At 39.7% G+C, this 25672-nt stretch overlaps 1 protein-coding gene across 9 annotated transcripts in view; it reads right to left on the bottom strand.

Moving 5' to 3' along the window:
- The window catches only part of LOC100468655 (cytidine monophosphate-N-acetylneuraminic acid hydroxylase), a 110663-nt gene that overhangs the window by 6373 nt on the left and 78618 nt on the right, over positions 1–25672 (bottom strand). For 6 of the 9 annotated variants that reach the window (XM_002915833.4, XM_034660242.1, XM_034660241.1 and 3 more), the window contains 4 exons: positions 11296–11436; positions 6934–7108; positions 5000–5116; positions 1–116 (listed from right to left, as the gene is read on the bottom strand). In XM_002915833.4, the coding sequence (XP_002915879.1) occupies positions 1–116; positions 5000–5116; positions 6934–7108; positions 11296–11436 (549 nt within the window). The other 3 variants (XR_004625342.1, XM_034660243.1, XM_034660245.1) reach the window with 3 other exon arrangements.

Genomic DNA, 25672 nt, shown 5'->3' with positions numbered 1-25672 from the left:
AGATGATGGTATATGTCAGGATCCCGCTGCAGACGGGTTTGGAATCCTATATACAAGTCATCCCAGAGTAGACCATTCTTCACCACGTGTCTAATGACGTCAACCCGGCTCTGGATCTGAAACAGATATGGAACAACTGGGGTGACCCAGCCAGCACAGAGGAGTGACCCCTCACGTCCCCAGGAGAAGCAGCTGCCTAGATGGCAGGGGCTTGGACAGTCATGCAGAAAAGCCAAACGGAGTAGATATCACAGGCAAGGAGGAGAGACAGGACCGTGAGGGCTCCAGAAACCGAGGCACGGTGAACAGGAAGGGGCTCAGGAGCGGGGGAGCGGGCTCAGGAGTTGGGGAGCAGGCACAGTGGCTCAGACAGAGTCCCATCGCTGGGTTCAAATCTAGGCTCCAGCTGTGGGAAATTGACAACCGTCCTGGACCCTGGTTTTCTCATCTATAAAATGAGGATAATGGAACATTCCTCAGAGGCTGTCATGCAGATTAATGGAGTCGACACTTGCAACGAGGCCTGGCACACGGCAAGCTCCTCGTGAATGTGTGCATTCAGCGGCAGAGCCTGCAAGTTTACAGCCATCTGTGTGTTTCAGGCCTGCCACAGAGCAAGAGCCCCTTAGTGAGGAGGTCAAGCCCTTACCTTTCAAGAATCCCAACTCCTGACATGGAAGCTGTTGAATAGTCAAAGGAGCACAGGATTAGAAGAGGAGCAGAGGTGGTTTTGAGTGTCAGCCTAGCGCCTACTAATCAGGGGACCTTCCCCTGCTAAGCCTCTCTTACAGGGCTGTTGTGAGAAAAAATGGTATCATTTATAAAAAGGAGCATGAAGCAGGGTGCAGGGACGGGGGCTAAGATCAGACATGTGCTTTGACATTTCATTAGCACCCATGTTAAAGTTTACCAGGAGCTTTTTGAGTGTCGGGCATCAGCTTTTTTCCCTGGGAAAGAGCACGCGAGTGCCGGCAGAGGCCAACTGTCATAAGGGGCGGGCTCTTAAGTGACGGGAGGATTCGAAGATGGGCACCATGGATTTATTTCTCTGGCCTGCACCTTTCCTGTAAAACTATATGCACCAAGCACTGAAACACAGCTCAGACTGTGCTTCTGCAGCGGATCTGGAACCTTGACGGCACAGTTTGGTCAGGATGTGGCTGCCCCTCGTAAGCTGTGGGATCCAGCTCGAGTTCCTCGCCATGGAGGGGAGATGGCCTTTCTGACCGTCTGTCCCAGAGAAGAGCACACGGGAGACTGGGGACAGGCCTGAGAAATATTTAGGGTAGAAAACGGGAAGGTCTGGGTGACTGATTAGCTCTGGGGGTGAGGGAAGGGAAGGGTAGAGAGTTATTCCTCTGTGTCTAGTGTGGCTCATGGTCAGGGGGCAATATTGCCAGCAATCCAGAAAAGGAGAAAGAGCAGCTCTAGAGAAGGAAGAGGATACACTGAATTTTGAACAGGTTGAAAAGGAGGTACCATGGATTTGGAAATCTGGGAGATGATATATCGAGCGGGCCGCTGGCGGTGAAGAATCACAAGCATGACCATGTTGTAGGGCGGAATGTATGGAGTTTGGAGTCATTAGCAGACAAGGTCGCCCAGGAAGAGACTCGAGGGGAAGCGTGAGTTGAACATAGAGCCCTGGAGGGAAACAAGCTTTTAGTGATGCCTGGAGAAAGAGAGACCCCCCAAAAATGCAGAAGGCTAGCCAGGAAGTGAAAAAAAACAAGGGGTAGTGTCATAGGAACAGAGAAAAGACTCCAGGTCAAAAAGATGGCCAGGGGGCACATGGGTGGCTTAGCCGGTTAGGCCTCTGACACTTGATTTCAGCTCAGGTCATGATCTCAGGGTTGTAAGATTGAGCCCCGTGTCGGGCTCTGGGTTTAGCACAGAGTCTGCCTGAGATTCTCTCTTCCTCTCCTTTGTCCCTCCCTCTACCCCACACCACACTCTTTCTCACTCTCCCAAATAAATAAATCTTAAAAAAAAAAAAACGAACAGATCACATTCATAAATGTGTCTTCTGTGCGCTTCCAGACCCAACTAAAGTGTTCACAACACACTTACATGGGTATAAATTGCCAGAGAATAGGGAGTAAAGCAAGTCATTGTCAGGCAGCAGATTTCACCTAACTTGAATCTGGAAAGCAGGCGGAGGAGCGGCAACCAGAGACAGAGTCTGCAGGATCCCAGAGCGCATGAGGAGGGGCGTCCCAATGTGCAGGGAGTACAGGTGGCTTCCCAAGGACAACCGTGAGGATGCACAGCACAACGTCCATCCAACAGCCGACCGCTTCCTATGCCTCTGTGCTGCTCTCACCAAGTACATTCAGACAGTGCTCTGAGTAAATGGAATCAGTTTTGGGGGGAGAACAAGGGCAAGTGGGATCCTTGTGATGTCTTGAAGCAAGGAGCTCCACACTTTGGTACTTAGGAGACCCCCAGCCTCACAGCCGGTGCCTCACCACCTCAAACTGGTGACCTCCTGACCAAAGACAGCCTAGCCCTTGTTTCATAGTCCCTTTTTAAAAACACTGAACTAGCTTTCTGCTAAGTTGTCAATCTGGGTGTTTCACATAAAAATCCAGACTTCCAAGTTCTACAGAAAACTAAGATGAGCTGGAGCTCCTGAGGTGGCCCCCTTCCAGCCCAGTGCTTGCTTTCCACGTCCCCACTCAGCCCTGCTGTGTGCATGATCGGCCTCGAGCCAGCTGTGCATGCGGAAGAGTGTAATCCCTGCCTTTAAGGAAAACCCGCTGGGTGACAGGTGCTATACATATAGAGAGAGCCCTAAATCAGCTTGAAAAGTCTTTCTATTGGTAAACAGAAATGAATCCCTTACTTCTGGAAAGACACAAGTGAAGAACGATCAGCCTGTGGTAAGCAACACTGCATTCGAGAAGCCAAAGCAATGCCTTCAGGCGTCCAGGGAGAGTGATCTGCCAGCCCGCATCGTGCGCAGCCAAACTGTCCTGCTACGTGAGGCAGAAAGTACTTAGAGTTTAGCTCCCACGCACCCTTTCTTCGGCAGTTATAAGCAGAGAGTCCAAAGCAAAGGCGGCTTAGACCTGCGTGGGGTCTGGAAGCAGATAAAGGATAGCGCAGGGCGATAGACTTGCAGCAGACTGAGGGGAGCCCTTCCAGACTGGAGCAGGAAGAGGAGGTCGACTCCCAGAGCCATGCATCTAGGAGAGTTGGAGAGCTGGTGAAATAGAAACACACTTATGAGTTTGAAAAACTCATGGTTAAAAAAGGTAGCAGGAGAGGACTCCAGGTGGCAAGCCCAGGAGTTCTTCTAAGGGTAGGCATAAGCAGACTTCAGCACAAGAAATCTCACTAAAATCCTGGCAGATAGAGGCACCTGGGGGGCTCAGTCAGTGAAGCATCTGCCTTCGGCTCAGGTCACGATCTCGGGGTCCCTGGATCGAGCCCCATGTGGGGCTCCCTGCTCAGTGGGGAGTCTGCTTCTCCCTCTCCCCACCCCCCTCCCTGCTTGTGCTTTTGCACATACTCTTTCTCAAATAAATAAAATCTTTAAAAAAAAAAAGTCCTGGCAGATAAAAGCACCAAAAGTCACATGGCAGGGGGCCAAGTATACGGCAGGCATGATGATTTGGCCCACGGTACATTTAAGTCTGCAAAAAGCTTCTGTTTGCCTCACCCAACAGATGCATTATGAAAAGCTGTGAAAAAGTGACTTTCGGTTAAATATTTTACATGAACTTGTGAATCAAAAAAGTCCAAAGATGGATCTCCTTTAAGGCTAACAGATACCTTAATGTATAGATTTGGTGAATTCAGATTTGAGAAGCCACACAGTGGCTAATAGACTCTGGAGCTAAACCGCTGAGGTCAGTCCTCCGCACCATTGCTTACCAGCTGGACAGCCTCGAGCAAGTTCCTGGACATCATGGCGATGTCCTCATCCACAAGTGGGGAATGTACTGATATCTTGTCCATAAGGTTGTTGTTGAATAAATGACGTATAATTCTATGAAGTGCTTCAAGCTATGTAAATGTTTGTTAAATAAAGCAATACATGTAATAGATGCATTTTGCTTAAAATGGGTGCTTTGCATAGGGTTTTCCTACACGTGAAAACCCAGTTTTTTAAAACCCAGAAAGCAGGCAGTAGGTTATTGGTTTTACTGAAGTTTTAGCCTAGGATTCTCTTCAGTGGCAAGTACTTTGCTAAACATCAAAATACAAGTCAAATCATCAAAATGTAGTTTAAGAACACATCTGTTCCATAAAGGTACGCTTAAACCGCTACAATTAGGTGGCATACATTTATATGGCACATGTAATAAGTACAAGGGCGGACTGTATATCCTCCTAATTTACCTAATGGTTGTTACGTTACATTCGTATAGAATTGAAAATTACAATGCATGTTCCCATACGCTGTTAGTCATTTGACTATTGCAAAAAACTGGCAGAGTGGGAATATGCCCCGTGGAAGGAAAAAAACCAAGGCTCGGACAGGATAACTCACTCAAAGCCTGTAACCAGCAGGGATGGGGCACCAGTCCTACACTGGAAGCTTGTCCCTTCCACCATGGTGCCACAGGTGAGGGGTTTGTTCAGAACTGGAGCTCAGCCAGCTATCTGTTGGTGTATGTTGACTTAATTTCCTTTCTAGGGATGCCCACTGGGTTCACCTGGGGAAGGAGGTGCCACTGGAAGCCAGGGAAAGGAGGCAGAGATCAAGGCTTGCAGGTCTGACAAGCGCTTAGGCATGTCAGCTGTTTGGAAGCGAGCGTGCAGAGAAGCCAATCTTTGCAACTAACTCAAAAAGAAGCAAGTATGGACTGGAGTTAATAATTCTGTTTCTATATGGCCTCATTACTTGTGATGACGGTACTACGGTAGTGTTAAGAATCTTCAGTACTATCCTTGCAGCTTTTCAGTAAATCTAAAATCACTCTAAAATAAAAAGTGTATTTGGAAAGGAAGCAAGAAAGGAAGGAGCCCTGCCATCAGGGTTGCTGCTTACTTCCTCATATGCGTGTTCCCGGCTCGGTCTTTCTTTTGGAAAGGACAGATCTAGAAAGTCAACCAAATAGTCATATCCTCCAGGAAAAGGGCTGAAGTCCTCATCTGTTTCAATCATCTGTGCAAATGACAACATGATGAAGGGAAGAAGCATATCAATCTGGTGGTCAAGGTCTTTCAAAATTCTAGGTTGTGTAAGACCCTTAAACGATAGCAATGAATTGCAGTCTGGATAATTCCCTCCCTCAGTCCCTCTCTCTCCTGAACTGATTACATTCAAATCCTCCCCTTCTACACGAGCAAGCTGCATCACATCACTGACTTCAATCAGATTTATGGAGAAGATTATCATTCCCTTGAGTGCTGTTAGTAATGAAACAGCAAATACCACGGTAAGTTTGCAGATGGTGGAAGAAATAGAATGTGCAACGTTTCTCATCATTATATTGCAGCTGAACATACACAGTTTCTTGGAAAATTCCAAATATTTTCTCCTGTTGGTACTAATTGTCCAACTGAAAGTATCATTTAGACCAGTGTTTTCCAGGTCTCTGGATTTCAACAACAATTTCCTAAAAAATATTCGGGAGCTAATATAAACACCGATGCAGTGCCTCTGAACAACACAGGGGGTTGGGGGCACAGGTCCCCCCTTCCGGCCCCCCTCCCCGTGCACCTGAAAATCCACGTGTGACTTGACCTCCCCACAAAAGAACTACAAATAGCATGTTGACCAGAAGCCTTATCAAAAACATAAAGCGCTGATTAACGCATGCTTGTACGTTATATGTATCATATATTCTTATAAGAAAGTATAAACTAGAAAAAAAAATGTTAAGAAAATCCTAAGAGAAAATACATTTACAGTACTGAACTGTTAAAAAATCTGCTTATAAGCGCAGTTCAAACCTGTGTTGTTCCAGGATTAACTGTGTTTTATTTTGCCAAGTGAGGACTTAAAAAAAATTCTTTTATCCACTTTTGTTTCGTTAAGGGAAGAATGCTTTAACACCTCAAAAACAGAGAAGACTCAATCTTGGAATAATGACCATTCATCCCAAGAAAAGAAAGCTGACAACTCTGTAACCATATTCGTAAGCATACTCAAACTCTTCTCACTACTGACCAGCAAGCTTGTTGTCCGAGACTGGCACTGACCCCCGGGGCAGGTTCTCAGGAATCCCTGCTTTTAAGAATTCAGCAATCCCTGGTATTATTGTTCAGGGGTTGAAAAGTAAACTTGGGAACAGTCCTCACTCTGAGGATCCCCGGTCCTTGTCTCTAAGTGAATGTGGTCTGTTCCCTGGTACCATCCCCAAGCTCTGCATCCCACGCACCAAACGTACGCCACGTCAAATACACGTGTGAGGGCTGCTTACGCACGGACTCTGCAGACGGCTGGCCCATTTCGGGCATCGTCTTCCTCTCGCACCCCCACCTCTGAGGACTCACTGTGCTTTTGGGTACCCGTTCAGCTTCAGTGACCAGGTTGGAACTCAAACCGCTTGGCTCGTGAGCTCCGTGTGTACATGCTGGAGCTAGTCTGTGCGATTTGGTTCTGCCATCAGCTGCCGATAAGAGGTACCTGCTTCTAGGTGGCCCTGCTCCCGGTCACTGGCTCATCCGATGGGTGGCACCTTCCAGCCCCACAGTTTAAAGAGCTCTCTCTGCCACGCTGAACAAAACACCCACAGAAACACACACGGCGATGTGAGGGGAAAGATGGTCCCCAGAGAGACACTGAGCTGGACTTGAGGGAACAGTCTCTACATTTTCAACAAGAGGCTGTATATCACATGGTCACGTCAGCTCCGTGAAGCAGTTGGGAGTGCTCGATGAATGCTTATTAAGAAACAAACTGGAATACTAAGGAGGGTTTCGTATGTTGCCATAATACAAGAAAGCAAAGACAAATAAATAATACTGATGATGTACCCTGACCACCAGGTTATAATCCTTAAATCCCGCCCAAGTGAAGTATTCTTTTATCCAGGATGAGTGAAGAAATATTGCGTCTCCTACAGCAGCATTCAAGATTTCCAAATACGGTCCAAAATCCCAGGAATCCTTGTAAATTTTCGTCCCCTCTGGAGGCTCTATGATGCCCTTGCTTGAAGACACAAAAGTGACAGTTAGTACTATTGTGACAATGTTAATTCCTTGGTGACTGATGACTATATCATAGTTATGCAAGATGTTAACATTAGGGAAAGTTTGAAGAAGGGAATAGGGGGAACCTCTCTATTTTTTGCAACTTTTCTGTAAGTCTAAAAATATTAAAAAATTACACATTACATTAACAAAAATTTTTTTAAAGATTTTATTTATTTATTCGACAGAGATAGAGACAGCCAGCGAGAGAGGGAACACAAGCAGGGGGAGTGGGAGAGGAAGAAGCAGGCTCATAGCAGAGGAGCCTGATGTGGGGCTTGATCCCATAATGCCGGGATCACGCCCTGAGCCGAAGGCAGACGCTTAATCACTGTGCCACCCAGGCGCCCCTAAAAAAATTTTTTTTAAGTCACTGGATTCGCTCTTCAGTCCTGGCAGGAGAACTCGAGCTATGGAAGCTGTGTGGCCACATACATGTCCAATAAAGAGATGTTTTTCCTGTAGGGGCTGGGAGGGTAGTAGAGGTTCATGGAAGAGAAAAGCCAAGAGCTTGGACTTCTGGAAAGCTCCCTCCTGCACACATGTGAGCAGTGGCCCTAGATGTCTGTTTCATGCTCAGAAGGCACATTACCCGAGATTGCTGAGGACATGTGACCCTGTTGTGGATGCCTTTGCCTATCCACGTGCAAAGGGGCCGGTTAAAGGAAATCACAGATAACCGACCACAGGGTGTAACCGACATGCCAGGTGGCTCTGAGGAGGCACCTGGTCAGAGCGTGGGGATACTAAGGAGGGATTCCATGGCAGGGTGGAAGGGGGAAGACACAGAGGTGAGAGGACCATGAAAGAAGCAAGCAACAAAGAAGCAAGTCAAAAGTTAGCACTTAAATATCAACAGTCAACCAGATGAGACTGCCTCGATGATTGGCAGGAGTCCCACAGAAGCACCTCAGGGGATGTGTGAGGGGCGGGCCTCACCCTCTGCCTGCAGCTGAGCTCTTGTTAATTATTTCGTGTGATGGGTTTCCAAGCCAGAATACAGTTAAAGCTAAAAAGCCCATGTCTGGGGGAAAAAAATTGGAAAACCACTGATTTGGAACATTCGACTCAAGTAGCTAAATTATGGACATGGTGAATATCATGTGGTCATATTTACTTCTCGGATGTCTGCTCACTGCTGTCCTGTCCTCCTTCCCTCCATCGGAATGTAAGTTTGATGGAAGGAACAACCATGACTGGCTCGTAGACAGGGCTCAGCAAATATCCGTTGAGCGTATGAATGATTTTAGCCTGGCTTTGAGGGCCATCCAGAATTTTGTGTCTCTTCTAATATATGGTCCTCTTACTGTACAATTCAAACCACAGCTGATACAGACAGATGGGCAATTTTACTTTGAAACCCAGTTGGCAATATGGACCACAGAGTTCTGTGACTGTCCCAGAGCTCTGCCCATCCAATGTGAACAGGGATCAGTGCATGAAACACGGAACCCTGCATCCCAGAAGGCAATAGGATGTAATCTGGGTAAGAGGAGGATAAAGAGGGAAACAGGCACCTGTCTAGTAAATATCTGGCAAGTAGTGGTAGATCTCTAGGTCCCACTTCTCGAAACAACACTTTCATCCCATTGTTCTCCCAAAGCTACAGATGCGCCAGTTTCCATAACAAATTACTTTTAAAATCCCGAAGCGTCTAACTTCTAAATCGATCTCAAATCCACTTGTGCAACTCTGTGTCCCGTCTCAGTTTAAAGGCTCACTCATCTCTTCCCGGATGAAGCCACAGCCCCCCAGCTGAGCCGTCCTCCCAGCACATACTCCCAGCACATACTCCCCTGCAAGCTGACACGGTTTCTCTAGGACACAATGCAGTGATGTTCCTGCTTTGCCTTATAGCTTTCTCAAGTGCCGTTTACTCAGACAAGTTCCCTGGACGGTCTCACGGGGCCTTTCTGACCCCGGCCCCCGCCTGGCACTCAGCATTCCCTGCTTCATGAGGGAAGGGCTTTTCCACAGTTCTATCCCTGAACTTAGTATGACGCCCATACAGGTACACCAAAGGAGCACCTCAAATCATTTCTGAATGAATGACATACATCTAGTCACTTATTCAGAGCACCTGCGTTCACCAAACTCACGATACTAGTTTCGCCTTCCGTGGCCAGTGCGTGCCATTCCCTCTGACTGGAATCTGGAGTCTCTCCCTGGCTCCTCGCTCGGTCTCTCTCATCATCCTTCTCAATTACTCCACTGGTAACCTCCCCCCCTCTGAAACCTAGCTCAAATGCCGAAGATTTCAGACCGAGCTTTTCTTTTCTTTTTTTTTTTTTTTAAAGATTTTATATATTTATTTGACAGAGACAGAGACAGCCAGCGAGAGAGGGAACACAAGCAGGGGGAGTGGGAGAGGAAGAAGCAGGCTCATAGAGGAGCCTGATGTGGGGCTCGATCCCATAACGCCGGGATCACGCCCTGAGCCGAAGGCAGACGCTTAACCACTGTGCCTCCCAGGCTCCCCTGGACCGAGCTTTTCTTGACCACATTTCCTGTTCTCCCAGCCCTCCGCCCCTCACGAGGCAGAGTTAAGCACTTAGTCCCGTAAGTCCCTTACACTCTGTCTCATGACTGAGAATCCAACAGCCTCACTCTCCTGTTACTCAGAATGCTTTGGTGATACAAATGCAGATTCCTGGGCTCTACCTCGGATCTACAGAATCGGAGTGCCCGGGCGCGGAGCTCAGGGATCTGGATTTAATCCCAGTTCCTCGGATTATTCTGACACCCATTAAGGTGTGAGAATTACTGCTCTAGGACACATCTGGAGGACTGGACTAAGACAGGGAGCTTAGCAAATGCTCAATGACAGAGGCTCTTGAATGCTCCGCTAATACTGGGATCATTAAAAACGTCTCTTACCCTTGCTTGACCTGCAGAATAAAAACTGCTTTTATCCTAGAGGCACTAGGGAGATCCTAAAGAATTTTAAGCAGGAAGGAATAGAAACACTTTTGCATTTTAACAAGGTTACTCTAGCAGCGATATAGAGTGGGGGCTTTCAAACTTTTTGCCTATGATTCCTGTAAGAATTAACATTTTATGTCAGGACCCAGGGGCTCCACCAAAGGTACCTGTGAAACAAAAGTTTCTGAAATAGTAATTTACCTTGGTTATATGCAACATACTCAGGTATGTTCTACTCTGTTCAGTTTCATTTTTTAAAAAGGCAGGTTGTGATCAATGTCATTGATCTTACGACCCACTGAAATCCACCGTGGATTTTGACCAGTGGATTGAAAGCAGATGGCATAGAGGACAGATCAAGGGAGAGGCTCAGACCAGTCTGGGGCCACTATAGGAATCTAGGCTAAACATCGTGAGAAGCCGAATGAAGGCCATGGCGGAAAAGGCTGGAGGCAAGTGATGGATTTATGGGGGGTTTAATGAAGGAGAATGGACTGGATTCAGCAACTGGTTTGACACAGGAAGTCAGCAAAATGTCAGAAACACTGACTATACCGTTCACACTGTGCACGGGGGAGGCCGGGAGCAGGTGCACCTTTGGTAACTGTGCACTGCTCTCTACCACGCCCAGTCGGTTTCTAAATGAGGGTGAGGAACTTACTGTTTCATTTGGCTCAAAACAAGTATTTATAAAAATATAGTTCTGTGATAGTGATGCTAACTTTTCTTGAATTGCACCCCCGTGCACTGTTACGTGTTCAGATAAGCGCTCTGTGGAACAGGCAGTTGGGAATGTTTATGCTGATATGAGAACCAACTCTCATGCTTAATGCTTTTTGCTTTCTTAAGGCAACTTATTTTTGAGCCTATCAACATCCTGGATAGAAAAAAATCTCCCTTGCCCTTCGTCCTCAAATAAGTTTATGAGATGAGGCAAACATTTGAGAACTGGTTATATAACATGAGAAACTTTGGGGGAAAACCCAGTTTTTTCCCTCAGACTTGAAAGATACTTGTGCAGTAGTTTATTGAAATAGTCAGACCTCCAGTCTGAAAAGTGACGTGTGGACCTTACTGCACAGCAAGCTCAGGGGCCAGCCTGCAAAACTTAGCATTCCTACAAATAAGGAGCTGCCAGGAGGCCATGGGTGTGCCCTCTGTGTTCTCATAAAATTGAAAAAATTCATAAACCATCTTTAGTCTCTATAAATATTCAAGCCAAACCTGTCTGTTGGGTCCTTCAGCATCCTACTCAGATCAAGAGTGGCTCCAGGTCGTGGCGTCCATGTTACCACATCAGAGTTTTTCTTGATAAGGTTATTAAGTTCATCTGGGTCGTTTTTGATGTTTGTTTCCTTAATATACCTGAGAAATAAGAACATGCCCAGGTAAGAAAGCAAATTTATTCTCAGATGCACAGTCCGATTAGAACAATGCTAGAATTTTTCCTTTTTTCTCCACATTCCCACTTCCCAATCCCCTCCACTTACCCCATGGAAAAACAAAGACCATACTTGGCCTAACGTCCCTAATTAGGGAAGAATTATTAGTCAAAGAAGTTGTTTTTAAGTCTACTTTGTTTATACTTTGTTTTTAAGCATAATCACACAGTGGTTGGAATTAAAGTTAGATGTACAAAAAAAAAAACCCAACTATTTTAAATAGGTGGGAATAGCATACTCTTGTTTTTAAGGTTAATTAAATATATACAGGATGAAATATTATTACGCAGGAATGATACTAAGTGCTTAACATGAACTAGTTGATTTTATCTTCACGGTACTCTAATGAGATAGCTATTATTGATTATCTCACTTTCAAGAGAACGGAACTAAGGTTTTGAAAGGTCAGGTGACTTGAACAAGGTCACCCCACTGGACAGTAATGCCCCCCCCCAGCTCTCTACCACATGGCCAGGGCCAAGCTCAGCCTTCCCGGGAGGCCACAAGGAGGGGCTTCTCCCCCACTTTGGGAGCAAAGTCTGAAAACCCAGGAAGCTGGCTCTCACTAGACATTGAATCTGAACCTTGATCTTGGGCTTTCCATCCTCCTGAGAAGTTTCTGTTGTTTATAAGCAAAAAAAAAAAATTTTTTTTAAATAAAAGTCCCCTCAAAACAATTAAAAGTCTACCTGTGATAAAAGAGTACACACATCCTCAGTAACAGCCACCCCTGAGACCAAGTCTCTAACTGCACTGCTACTGATCAGAGCTGAGCATCTCCCAAAGTTAATTCCAAACCACAGTCTTTCTGGAAATCACCATTCCGTCATATGGGAAGGGGGTGGTGGTGTTGGGGCAGGAAAGGGGAGATCCAGAGAAAAAGGATTTGTCGCTGTGTTTCATCAGACGTGGGTTATGCAGACAGATATTTCTGGTAAAGGGAATTTCACTTCCTTGAGCTACAACCTGGTTACTTAGACTAGATAGATAATTCTAGTCAGACAAGTACAAAACATACGTACATTTGTATTTCTACAGCACAAGGGTGACTTACATTATTGATGACCCGAGAATCCATTCTACAGACCTGAGTCAAGATGTCACTCCACCCACAGATGTGAGTAGCTTTTTCCCTTCCTACTCAAGTTAACATCCTCCGTTAACGTTCTCCCGCGGGGGCAGAACGTGATTTGAAGCAGGGCCACCACTCTGTCTCGTCTTCTTACAACCTATCGTCTCAGGACGGTTAGCTAACTGGTCTCCCTGCCTCCAATCTCAGTTCCAAACCATGATCCTTTCAGATTACTCTGCCTAAACCATAACATGTGGTGTTCACAAAATTGTATCACTTCTGGATGCTTCTTTGTCTCCCTCCAAGATTATAATAAAACCAATACCGAGATGCCACCCCGAGGGGTACTGCGAGTAAGCACCGAGAGCAACAGTTGCCCCTTACGTACACAAGAAGAGTGGCTTGCAGTGACTTTGAAAGGCAGCATATTAAGTAGCCACGTGTCCTGTAATCAAGCACCTACCACATCCAGCTCTTCTCCAAGTTCTTGGGACTTCAATCTCCTTAATACCTCTCTAATCTGAATTTTCTTCTCCGTCCCCACTGTCACTCATCATTCCCTCCTAGATTACTGCGATGGTTCTCAAACTGGTCTCCAGAATCAACATTCCCATTTCCCTTCCCACCGCACAGACACACAACCTAACCTCCCCAGTGCACCTCGGATCATGTCCTTGTTCTTCATTGGACTCCTTTATTGGGCTCCTCATCCTTTCAAGATAAAAGCCAAGCCACGTGCTGTGGCACACACACCATGCTGTCCACCGTCTGGCTTCCTGGCTTCTCCCGTGCAAACAGGCTGCAGGCCCCTATCCTGAGTCCCCTAACCTGCACTGTCCTCTCTCACCTCAGCATCTCTCCATCTCTGCTGGTCAGTGACTATTCATACTTCAAAACTGAGCTTTATAGTCTCACCCAGTCGTCCTTCTCTAACCTCCATCTGTATCCCATTGCCTCCAGAACACACAGGTATCATAACGCTTAGCATTCTGCATGACATTGGTTTTTCTCTTCCAGTGGATCATAACTCTGAAGACAATCATTTCATCTCTGCTTCTCAATAAGTGATAAATGAATGCATAAGAAACAGCATTCATCTCAAGAAATTATTTTTTAATCTCAGGTCAGTCTTTTCAGAAGGTTTAGGAAGATATGAAGCAGCTAAATAATGTCAACAAGAAGTTTAAAAGAGAGGAAACACATCAGCAATCTGATATGTTAAGTAATTAAACACGTGTAGGTATGTCAGAGAACACAGACCTTTAAAGTGAAAACACTCATGTTTTAATTATGAGACCAAAGAAGTCCTAGAGAAGTCAATTAACTGCTTCTAAAAAGTGATAGGAGAAGAACCTAAATTCCATAGACATGATTTCTTCTACTGTGCTGCCTCTAACAGATGGAAATCATGGCCAGTCCTTCAGGATATTGTTACGAAAACTCATCTTGAGGATTGGCTTATTATCCAATAAATTTAAAATAAATTTGTAACACCCACCAAATGCAGATAAGTAAATTATTACAATAATTTCCTCTTGAGTACAATGACATGTGCGTTCCCTGTCTGCACAAAGGCAGTCCTGCCCTTTGTTCACAGAGTACTCCCGGTAGGGATGAAAAAAGAGGATCACCAATGAAGCAGATGGTACTGGTACTTGCTCATAAAGACAATACGACAGTTAGAGGCTGAGTCACTGCATGTACGAAGGATAAAATAAATTCTATATAAAATTACAGAATCTTATAAAAGCAAAATTAAAATACCTATAAGATCTTAACATTTCAAATAATAAAACTATATTCAAATATTACAAAATGGATAGGGCATCCATATTGTTTTCCTAAGGGGTTATGAGTTCTATGAATTGTGCAACCTGAATGCATCACAAGTATGACTTCAACAAATATGCTAGCTTTAACTAACCATGGCTGAAGGTGTTAAGAATAACTATTTGCTTTTTTTGTTTGCTTTTTTTTTAATTTAAAAAATTATTTAAAAAAAAAAGAAGAAAAGAAAATTTGCTGACCAGCTGAGACTCAAATAAATAAATAAATAAACCATTTACATTCCATATTCGTACTTTTTATGAATGGTTCTATTAATTTTAACACGTGTACAGAGCTGTGCAACCACCACCCCATCCGTATACAGAGCAGTTCCATCACCCCTCAAATGCTCTCTCATGCTGCCCCATTTCCCCAGCCCGACCCCTGGCAAACATTGATCTGTTCTCCACCTCTATAGTTTTGTCTTCTCCAGAATGCCGTAATAATAGAATCACACAATATGTAACCTTTTGAAACTGACTTCCTTCACTTAGCATGATGCTTTTGAGATTCATCCATGTTATTGTATGTATCAGTATTTACTTTTTATTGTATTCCATGGCATAGATGTATCATGGTCTGTTTATCCACTCACCTGTTGAATAATGTTTGAGTTGATTTGGTCATTATGAACAGAGCTGCTAGTAATATCTGTGTACAGTTTTGGTGTGAATAAAAGTTTAATTTCTCTAGGGAAAACACCCATACGATAAATGCATATTTATTTAAAGAAACAGCCAGGGGCGCCTGGGTGGCTCAGTCGTTAAGCGTCTGCCTTGGGCTCAGGGCGTGATCCCAGCGTTCTGGGATCAAGCCCCACATCAGGCTCCTCTGCTAGGAGCCTGCTTCTTCCTCTCCCACTCCCCCTGCTTGTGTTCCCTCTCTCGCTGCCTGTCTCTATCAAATAAATAAAATCTTAAAAAAAAAATAAAGAAACAGCCAAACTGTTTTCCATACCATTTTGAATTCCCAAGAACAATTTGTGAGAGGTCCTATTGCTCTGCCTCCTTACCATAACAGGAGATTGTCAATTTTTCACAACTTTGTTATTTCGCTGTGGTTTTAATCTACATTTCCTAATGGCTACTGATATGAACACATCATTTCTTGTGTTTATTTGCATCTATATTTAGTTGGTGAAGTACCTGTCCAAATGTTTTGCCCAGTTATCATTGAGTTCTTTGTTTCCTGACACTGATTTTTAAGAGATCATTATATTTTCTGGATACAAGTTGTTAGTCAGATATTTGATTTGCAAATATTTTCTCACAGTCTTTAGTTTGTATTTTTATTAACAGTATCTTTCACAGAGAAAAAAATTTACTTTTTATAAAGTCCAATATATTAAACTTTTCGCTATGGATTGTGCTCTTGGTGTTATATGTACGAAGGCTTTCCCTAACTGGACATCATGAAGATTTTCTCCTACATTTTCCTCCAAAAGTTTTGTAGTTTTACATTTACATTTAGATCTTTGATCCATTTTGGCTTATTTTTGGTATACAATGTGAGATCTAAATTGAGATTCATTTTTTTGCATATGAATGTCCAATTACTCTAATAATATTTATTGAAAAACTATCTTTTTTCTATTGAATTGTTTTTGTACCTTTGTCAGAAACCAATGGTTAGTATTTGTGTGGACTTATTTCTGAATTTTCTACTCTGTTCCATTGATCTAATGTTTATCCCTTCATTGATATCATGCTATCTTGATTACTGTAGCTTTTTAGCAAGTCTTAAAATTGGGTAGTGTGGACCCTCCAAATTTGTTCTTTTTCAAAATTGTTTTGGCTATTCTAGTTCCTTTGCTTTTCCTTATAAATCTCACAGTTAGGTTGTCTATATGTACAAAAAGTTCTGCCAGGGTTTTGATGGGCATTGCGTTGAACCTACAGGTTTATTTAGAGATCATTAAATATTAACTATAACAACACACTGGTAACCAATAAATCAAAGAAATTACAAGAAAAATAAGAAAATACTTAGTGATAAAATGAAAACAAAAACACAACATATAAAACCCATGAAATGTAGTAAAGGCCATGCTCAGAGGAAAATTTATAGCTCTAACATTTATATTAAAAAAGAAGAAAGATCAGTAGAGAGAATCAGTGAAACCAAAAGTTGGTTCTTTGAAAAGATCAACAAAACTGACAACCTTTAGCTAAACAAAGAATAAAAAAAGACACAGAAAACTAAAATCATAAACAGAGCAGGGACATTACTACTGACCTTACAGAAATAAAAAGAATTATAAGACTATGAACAATTGTACAATAACAAATTAAATAACTTAGTGGAATGGACAAACTCCCAGGAACAAACAAATTGCTTAAACCAACTCAAGAAGAAAATAGAAAACATCATCATTCTCAAACTCTCCCAAATCATAGAAAGACACACTTCCTAATTCATTCTGAGGTCAGTATTATCCTGATACCAAAGGTAGGTGAAGGGGATAAAGAAGCACAAACTTCTGCTGTAAAAAAAAAAAAAAAGTCGTAGAGATGAGAAGTACATCATAGGTTGTATAGTCAATAATATTGTAATAATGTTGTATGGTGACAGATGGTAACTACGCTTATCTTGGTGAGCACTGTGTAATGTACAGAATTGTCAAACCATTATATGTTGGTCACCTGAAGCTAATATAACATGTCAACTGTTCTTCAAAAATATATTAAAAAAAAAGATGTTACAATAAAAGAAAATTATAGACCAGTATTCTTTATGAACACAGATGCAAAAATCCTCAACAAAATACCAGCAAACAATATTCAACAGCATATTACAATGATTATATACCACGTGGGATTTATCGGGAATGCAAAAGGGTGGTTCAACATAAAGCAATCAATAAATATATTTCACCACACTAATAGAATAAAGGGAAAAAACACATAATCTTCTCAACTGATGCAGAAAAAATATTTTGTAAAATTCAACATACCTTCATGATAAAAACACACAGGAAACTAGGAATAAAAGGAAACCTCCTCAACATGATAGAGGGTAATTATGAAAAACCCATAGGTAACATCATGCTCAGTGGTGAAAGAATGACAGCTTTCCTCCCAAGATCAGGAAGAAGACAAGGATGCTTACTTTCACCACTGCTATTAAAAATTGTACTATAAGTTCTAATCAAAGAAATTAGGCAAAGAAAAGAAATAAAAGGTATTTAATTGCAAAAAAAGAAGTAAAACTTTCTCTATTTGGAAATGACATGACCCTATATATCGAAAACCAAAGAATACACAAGAAAGCTAATAAAATTAATACATAAATTTAGCAAAGTTGCAAGGTATAAGGTCAACAAACAAAAATTAGTTGTGCTTCTATAAACCAGTAAAGAACAATCAAACAAAGGAAATTAAGAAAATAATTCCATTTACAATAACATCCAGAAGAATAAAATACCTGGGAATAAATTAACTAAAGAGGTAAAGGATTTGTACCCTGAAAACTACAAAACATTGCTGAAAGAAGTTAGAGAAGAACTAAATAAAAAACTTCCCATATGCATGGATTGGAAGATTTATTATTTTTAAGATCTCCATATTCCTCAAAACAATCTTTAGATTCAATGTGATTCTTATCAAAATTCCAACAGCCTTTTTTGCAGAAATGAAACAGCTGATTGGAATGGAACTGATTCTCAAATTCACATGGAAATACAAGAGGCCCTGAATATCCAAAACAATCTTGAAAAAGAACAAAGTTGGAGGACTAACACTTACATACAAAGCTAGAATAATCAAAACAGTGGGGTCTTGGCATAAAGATAGGCAAATAGACCAATAGAACAGAATTAAGAGTCCAGAAATGAACTCAATATATCTATGGGTAATTGATTTTTTGACAAGAGTTCCCAGATCTTTCAACACAGAGAGAAATGTCTCCAACAAATAATATTGGGTCAATTGGATTTCTACATACAAAAAAATGAATTCAGACCCTTACTTCACACCATATACAAAAATCGACTCAAAATCGATTAACAACCTAACTATAAGAGCTAAAAACCATCAAACTTATCAAATAAAACATACGAGTAAATTTTTGTGACCTTGGATTTGGCCATGTATTCTTAGATATGACACTAAAAGCATAAGAAACAAAAAAAATAATAAAAGCATAAGAAACAAAAGAAAAATCAATAAATTTGATTTTGCAAAGATGAAAAACTTTTGTACATCAAAGGTTATTATCAAGAAAGTGAAGGGGCGCCTGGGTGGCACAGCGGTTAGGCGTCTGCCTTCGGCTCAGGGCGTGATCCCGGCGTTATGGGATCGAGCCCCACATCGGGCTCCTCTGCTGTGAGCCTGCTTCTTCCTCTCCCACTCCCTCTGCTTGTGTTCCCTCTCTCTCTGGCTGTCTCTATCTCTGTCAAATAAATAAATAAAATCTTTAAAAAAAAAAAATAAAGTGAAAAGATTGTAGTGGAAGAAAATATTCGCAAATCACACATCTGACAAGGGAATAATAGCTACAGTATATTTAGGCACTTCTACGATTCAATAAAGATATCCCAATTTAAAAACGAGCAAAGAACTCGAATAGATGTTTATGCAAAGAAAATATACAAATAGTTAATAAGGACATGAAAAATGATCAATATCATTAGTCATTAGGGAAATGCAAATCAAAGCCATAATGAGATATCATTTTATACCTACTAGGATAGATATAATCCAAAAAATGAAAAAAAAAACTAACAAAAAATGGAAATAAGTACTATAAAGATGTAGAGAAATTGGAACACTTGTACATTCCTGGTGAGAAGATAAAATATTGCAACCACTGTGGAAAACAGTTTGGCAGTTTCTTTAAAGTTGAATATAGAATTACCATAGGATCCAGCAATTTCAGTCCTAGATATATGTCCCAGAAAATTGAAAACAGGGACTCAGCTACTTGTATACCAATGTTCATTGAGGCTGGACATAACTCAGTCATCCAACAACAAAAGAATGGATAAACAAAATGTGATATACCCACACCATGGAATATTATTCAGCCATAAAAAAGAATGGAATTCTGATACAGCCTAGAACTTTAAAGCCATTATGCCAAGTGAAATATACTACACAAAAAGGACAAATATTGTATGATTGTACTTATAAGAAATATCTACAATAGGCAAATGCATAGAGACAAAAGTACACTAGATAATACCAGTGATGGAGGGTGAGATAAATGGGAAGTTATTGCTTAATGGGTGGAGTCTCTGTTTGGGATGAAAAAAAAAGTTTTGGAAATAGTAGTGACGGTTCCATAACAATTGTTAATATAATTAATGCCACTGAATTGTACATTTAAAAATGGTTAAAATGGCAAATTTCATTATACATATTTTACCAATCCCCTCTCCCAAATTATAATGCCTCATTACCAAGTAGACTTTATACAAGAAATGCAAGATTGGTTTAACATATGAAAATCAATTATTAATAGACTAGAATATAATCAGTAGACACAGAGAAAGCATTTGATCAGTAGACACAGAGCATATAATCAGTAGACACAGAGAAAGACTCTATTTCAGTAGACAGAGAGAAAGCATTTATATGTTTAACATAAATATCTAGTAAACTGTACTTGTAAACTGAATTCTAAAGTCCATGCTTTTTAAAAAATTTTCTAAGCACATGTTCAAGATAACGTAATCAAAATAATGTATCATATCGCAATGTTTTCAATGTAAGATGATTCTATTGACAGCTGAAATATCCCCAAAGGTAAGATGCTTAAAAATACCCCATATAGGCTATCCCAATATCCTAATTAGTTAATAATTAGGATTAGTGATTGGCATTAGAGAAATGTACTTAAGAATACTTTAAAATTTTGCCCTTGATCTTCCCATGTTTACTCTCTATGGTTGTTCAAGATAAATAGTTTCCACATAATATTAAAGTTTTGTTTTAGGTTAATATATTTAATAAATACTGTGTTAAATGCAAAATTTTTTAAAAAATATTAACTATACTGAGACATCCAATTCATGAAGATATGTCTTTTCAATTATCTAGTTTATCTTTGATTTCTTTAATCAATGTTTTATGGTTTTCAGCATACAGACCCTGTATTTATTTTGTTAGATTTACAATGAAGTATATAATTATTTGGAGCTATTGTATATGGGTTTTTTTTAATTTTGTTGTTCTCATGTTCATTGCTCATATATAGAAATATAATAGATTTTTATACATTTACTTTATATCTGATGACTTTGCTAAATTTACTCATTAGTTCCAGAATTTTCTTTTGTTAATTCTCTGGGATTTTCTATGTAGACAGTCATGGTGTCTGAAATAACGACACTTCATGACTTCCTTTCAGTCTACAGTTATTTATTCAGTTTTCTTGCCTTCCTGCACTGATTACAAATTTCAGAATGATGTAGTCATTCTTATCTTCTTATGCAACTTAGAAGAAATTACTAATTCTTTCTCTATCAAGCATGTTGTTAGCTGTGGATTTTTACAGATGCCCTTAATGAGGTTAGGAAAATTCTCTTCTATTTCTAGTTTGCTAAGAGTTTTTGTTTTGTTTTGTTTGGGTTTTTATTTTACCAGGAGTATATGTTGAATTTTATCAACTGCTTTTTCTGCATCAGTTAATATAATCACGTGATTATTTTCTTTATCTGTTAATATGATGGATTAGATTGAGTTTTGAATATTGAACCAGCCTTGCATTCCTGAGATAAACACCATTGGGTTGTGTTGTATTATTCCTTTTACATATTAATTTGTAATTACATGTAATTACATGTAATTTGGCAATATTTCATTAAGAATTTTTGCTCCTATGTTTCTGAGAAGTATTAGTGTGTACTTTCTCACATAGCCTTTGTCTGCTTTTGGTAGCAAAGTCTCATAAAAAGAGTTATAGTGTTTCCTCCTCCACTATTTCTGGAAAAGAATATTTTAAATTAGTGTTTTGTTTTGGTTTTTTGAATGTTCGGTAGAATTTGCCAGTGAAATAACCTGGGCCTGGATTCTCTTTTTTGGAAGATTTTAACCTACAAAAGAAACTTACAGAAATATGGTGATGTCTATATTTTTGGAGCTTGGGTATTTGTGGCTTTCAAAGAATTGGGAAGTTTCATCTAAGTTGTTTAATTTCTGTACATAGAATTACTTACATTGTTTTGTTAGTTTTAACACTTGTGGGATCATCAGTGAGTGCTCTCATTCCTGATATTGGTAATTGTCTTTCTTTTTTTTTCTTGGTGATTTTGTTTCATTGTTTTTCCTCCATTGTTTTTCTTCTTTTCATTTCCTCGACTTCTGTTCTTAATTGTTTTCCTTCCTTCTTCCTGCTTTCGTTTATTTTGCTCATTTTTTCTAGTTTCCTAAAGTGAGAACTTTCTTCTTTTTTAATATGTGCATTAAATGCTACAAATTTCCCTCTAATCTCTTCTTTAGTATCCCACAAATTTTGATATGTTGTGTTTTCTTGCTTTTTTTTCTTTTTAGTTTAAAGTATTTTCTAATTTCATATGATATTTCCTCTTTGGCTCACAGATTGCTTAGCAATGTGTTTTTAGTTTTCAAGTATTTGGATATTTTCCAGTTATCTTTCTCTTGATTTCTAGACTAATTCCAATATGATCAGAAAACATTCTTTGTATTATTTCAGTTTAAAATTTGTTAAGGTTTGTTTTGTGACCTAAGACATGGTCTTTCTTGATCGATGTTTGTTCTGGAAAAGAATGCACGTTCTGCTATTTTCAGGTGGAATTTTCTATAAATGTCATTCACATCCAGTTGATTTATGTTTAGTTTTTCTATATCCTTGCTAAATTTTCCATGTTCTTATTCTAGCAATTACTGAGAAAGGAGTGTTGAAGTCTCCAACTGTCATTCTGACTTTCCATTTTCTTTAAGATCTATTAAATTTTTGTTTCATGTATTTAAGAATCTGCTGTTATGTAGAAACACATTTAGGATTCTTACAACTTCTTGGTGAATTGACATCATAATGTGCCTCTGTATCCCTGGTACTTTTTGGTCTGAAGCCAACTCTATTCTTAACATAGCCACTCAAGCTTTCTTGGACTAGTGTTTGCATGGTATATTTTTTCCATTCTTTTACTTCCAATTTACCTAGATCATTAGGTTTAAAGTGGATTTCTTGTAAACAGCATAGAGTGGGTCTTGTTCTTTTATCCATTCTCATAATCTCTGTCTTCCAATTGGTGTGTTTAGACTATTTTAATTTAAGTGATAAGTACTTTATTGTATCTCAAAATTTTGTTGATTGTGAATTCAGATGGAGTTTGGATGATGATTCTTTTCTTCCAAATGCTGCTGACTGGTATTAGTTAATGCTATTCAGTTGATGGCAGCAGGGCTGGTCTGGACAGTCCAAGTGAAAGGCTTCACTCACATGTCTGTAGAACATTTATATTTAATGTAATTATTTATGTCTACCATTTTATTATGTTTTCTGTTTATCTTTTTCTCATTCCTCTGTCTTTCCATTCCCCTTCCTTCAAATTATTTAAATTTTTATTAGTATCCTGTTTAGTTTACCTGTTGAGTTTTTTCAGTTTTATTGAAGTATAATTGACATATAGCACTGTATAAATTTAAGATGTACAGCATGACTTGACTATATATATTGCAAAATGATTACAACAATAAGTTTAGTTAACAACCATCATCTCATATAGATACAAAAATAAAAGAAAAAATGTATTTCCTTGTGATGAGAACTGTTAGGATTTACTGTCTTAGCAACTCTCAAATATACTATACAACAGTGTTAACTATAGTCATTGTGTTATACATTACATCGCAGCACTTATAACTGGAAATTTGCACCTTTTGACCATCTTCATCAAATTCTCCAACCCTGCCCCCTACCTCTAGTAACTGCAAATCTGATATCTTTTTCTATGAGTTTTTGTTGTTGTTGTTTTAGATTTGACATATATGTGAGATCATATGGTATTTGTCTTCTTCTGTCTGACTTATTTCACTTAACAAAGTGCCCCTGAGGTCCATCCAGTGTTGTCACAAACAGCAAGATTTCCTTCTTTTCATGGCTGAATAATATCCCGCTGGTATTCTATAATACTACATTTTTTTTATCCATACAACCATTGTTGGACACTTAGGTTGCTTCCTGTTTGGTTTGGCTATTATAGATAATGCTGCAACGAAACTGGAGGTGCATATCTTTTCAAGTTAGTGCTTTCATTTTCTTCAAATATCCAGAAGTGGAATTTCTGGATCATATGGTCTTTCTATTTTTAATTTTTTGAGGAACCTCCATACCATTTTCCATAGTGGCTGCATGACTTTACAATCCATTAACAGTACAAACGGTTCCCTTTTCTTCACATCCTCTACAACACTAGTTATTTCTTGTCTTTCTGATAATAGTCATTCTAATAGGTGTGCAGTAATATTTCATTGTGGCTTTAATTTGCATTTCCCTGATGATGAGAGATATTGAGCACCTTTTCATGTACCTGTTGGCCATCTGTATATTTCCTTTGGAAAAATATCTATTCAGGTCCATTACCTATTTTGCAGTTGGATTATGTTTCTGCTACTGAGTTGTAGGAGTTCTTCATATATTTTGGGTATTAACCCCTTAACAGATATATGATTTGCAAATATTTTCCCCAACTGCCTTTTCATTTTGTTGATAGCTTTCTTTGCTGTGCAGAAGCTTTTTAGTTTGATATAGTCCCACTTGTTTAGTTTTGTTTTTGTTGCCCTTGCTTTTGCTGTCAAATCCAAAAAGTCATCTCCAATACCCATGTCAAGGAGTTTACTGCCTATGCTTTCTTCTAGAAGTTTTAGTTTCAGGTCTTACATTTAAGTCTTTAACACAGTTTGAGTTAATTTTTGTGAGTGGTGTTAAGATAGGGGTCTAGTTTTATTCTTTTACATGCGAATATTCAATTTTGCCAGCATCATTTAACGAAGAGACTGTCTTTTCTCCAGTGAGTATTCTTACCTCCCTTGTCAAATATTAGTTGACCATATATGCCTGGGTTTATTTTTGGGGACTTGATTCTGTTCCATTGGTCTATGTGTCTGTTTTTAATGCCTGTACCATACTGTTATGATTACTATAGCCTCATAACGTAGCTTGAAATCAAAAAGTGTGATGCCTCTTGGTTTGTTCTTCTTTCTCAGGATTGCTTTGAATATTTGGGGACTTTTGTGGTTCCATATAAATTTTAGGATTTTTTTTTTTTTTTTACTTCTGTAAAAAATGCCATTGGGATCTTGATAGGGATTACACTGGGTAGTATGGACATTTTAACAATGTCAATTCTTCCAATCCATGAATACAGAATATCTTTCCATTTACTTGTGTCTTCTTTGTTTTCTTTCATCAATGTGCTGTAGTTTCAGTGTAGGGATCTTTCACCTCCTTTCCTAAATTTACTCTTAAATATTTCATTGTTTTCAATGCTATAGATGTTATTGATCATTTAATTTCTTTTTCAGATAATTTGCCACTAGTGTATAAAAACCCTACACTGATTTTTGTATGTTAATTTTGTATGCAACAAATGCAGCTTAGCTGAATTTGTTGATCCCATTGAGTTTTTGATAATATTTCTATGATTTTTATAGTTGCTGTTCAGCGGATTACAATTAACATACTTAACCTTTCAATCTATTTAGAAGTGTTTTAACAGCTAGAAAACTTTCCACTACACAGAGCCTTTATGCTTATAATTGTCTTAGGTATTCCACCTGCATACACTGAAAAGCCCATTAAACCATATTATAATAGTTGCTTTCAACTGTTTAACATATTTTAAAGAACTTAAGAAAAATTGTCTATAATATATATACAGTTATTACCATTTCTGTTGCTCTCTCCTTCATTCCTGAAATTCCAAGTTTCCCTTTAGTATCATTTTCCTTTCATCTGAAGAACTTTCTTAGCATTTCTTTTAAAGTAGGTCTGCTGGTAATTAATTGTCTAAGTTTTGCTTCATCTGAAAATGTTTTTATTCTACCTTCATTTCCAAAAGGTATTTTTACTGAGTATTGAGTCTGGGCTGATGGTTCTTTTCTTTAAGCACCTTAAAAATGCTATTCTACTACCTTCTGGTTTCTGTAGTTTATGATTAGAAATCCAGTTACTTGAATTTTTCCCTATGTTTAATGCATTATTTTTCTCTGCTTCGATTTCTGTTCTTCCACAGATACAGACCATCTCCCACCCTTTCTGATGCAACCTAAGTCTGGAGGGCAACTCCATTCTTAAC

Source organism: Ailuropoda melanoleuca, chromosome 5 (genome assembly GCF_002007445.2).
Source record: "Ailuropoda melanoleuca isolate Jingjing chromosome 5, ASM200744v2, whole genome shotgun sequence".
In the NCBI taxonomy this organism is placed as follows: domain Eukaryota; kingdom Metazoa; phylum Chordata; class Mammalia; order Carnivora; family Ursidae; genus Ailuropoda; species Ailuropoda melanoleuca.
Note: the sequence above shows the minus strand (reverse complement) of the source record. Positions and strands in the feature narration are given on the sequence as shown.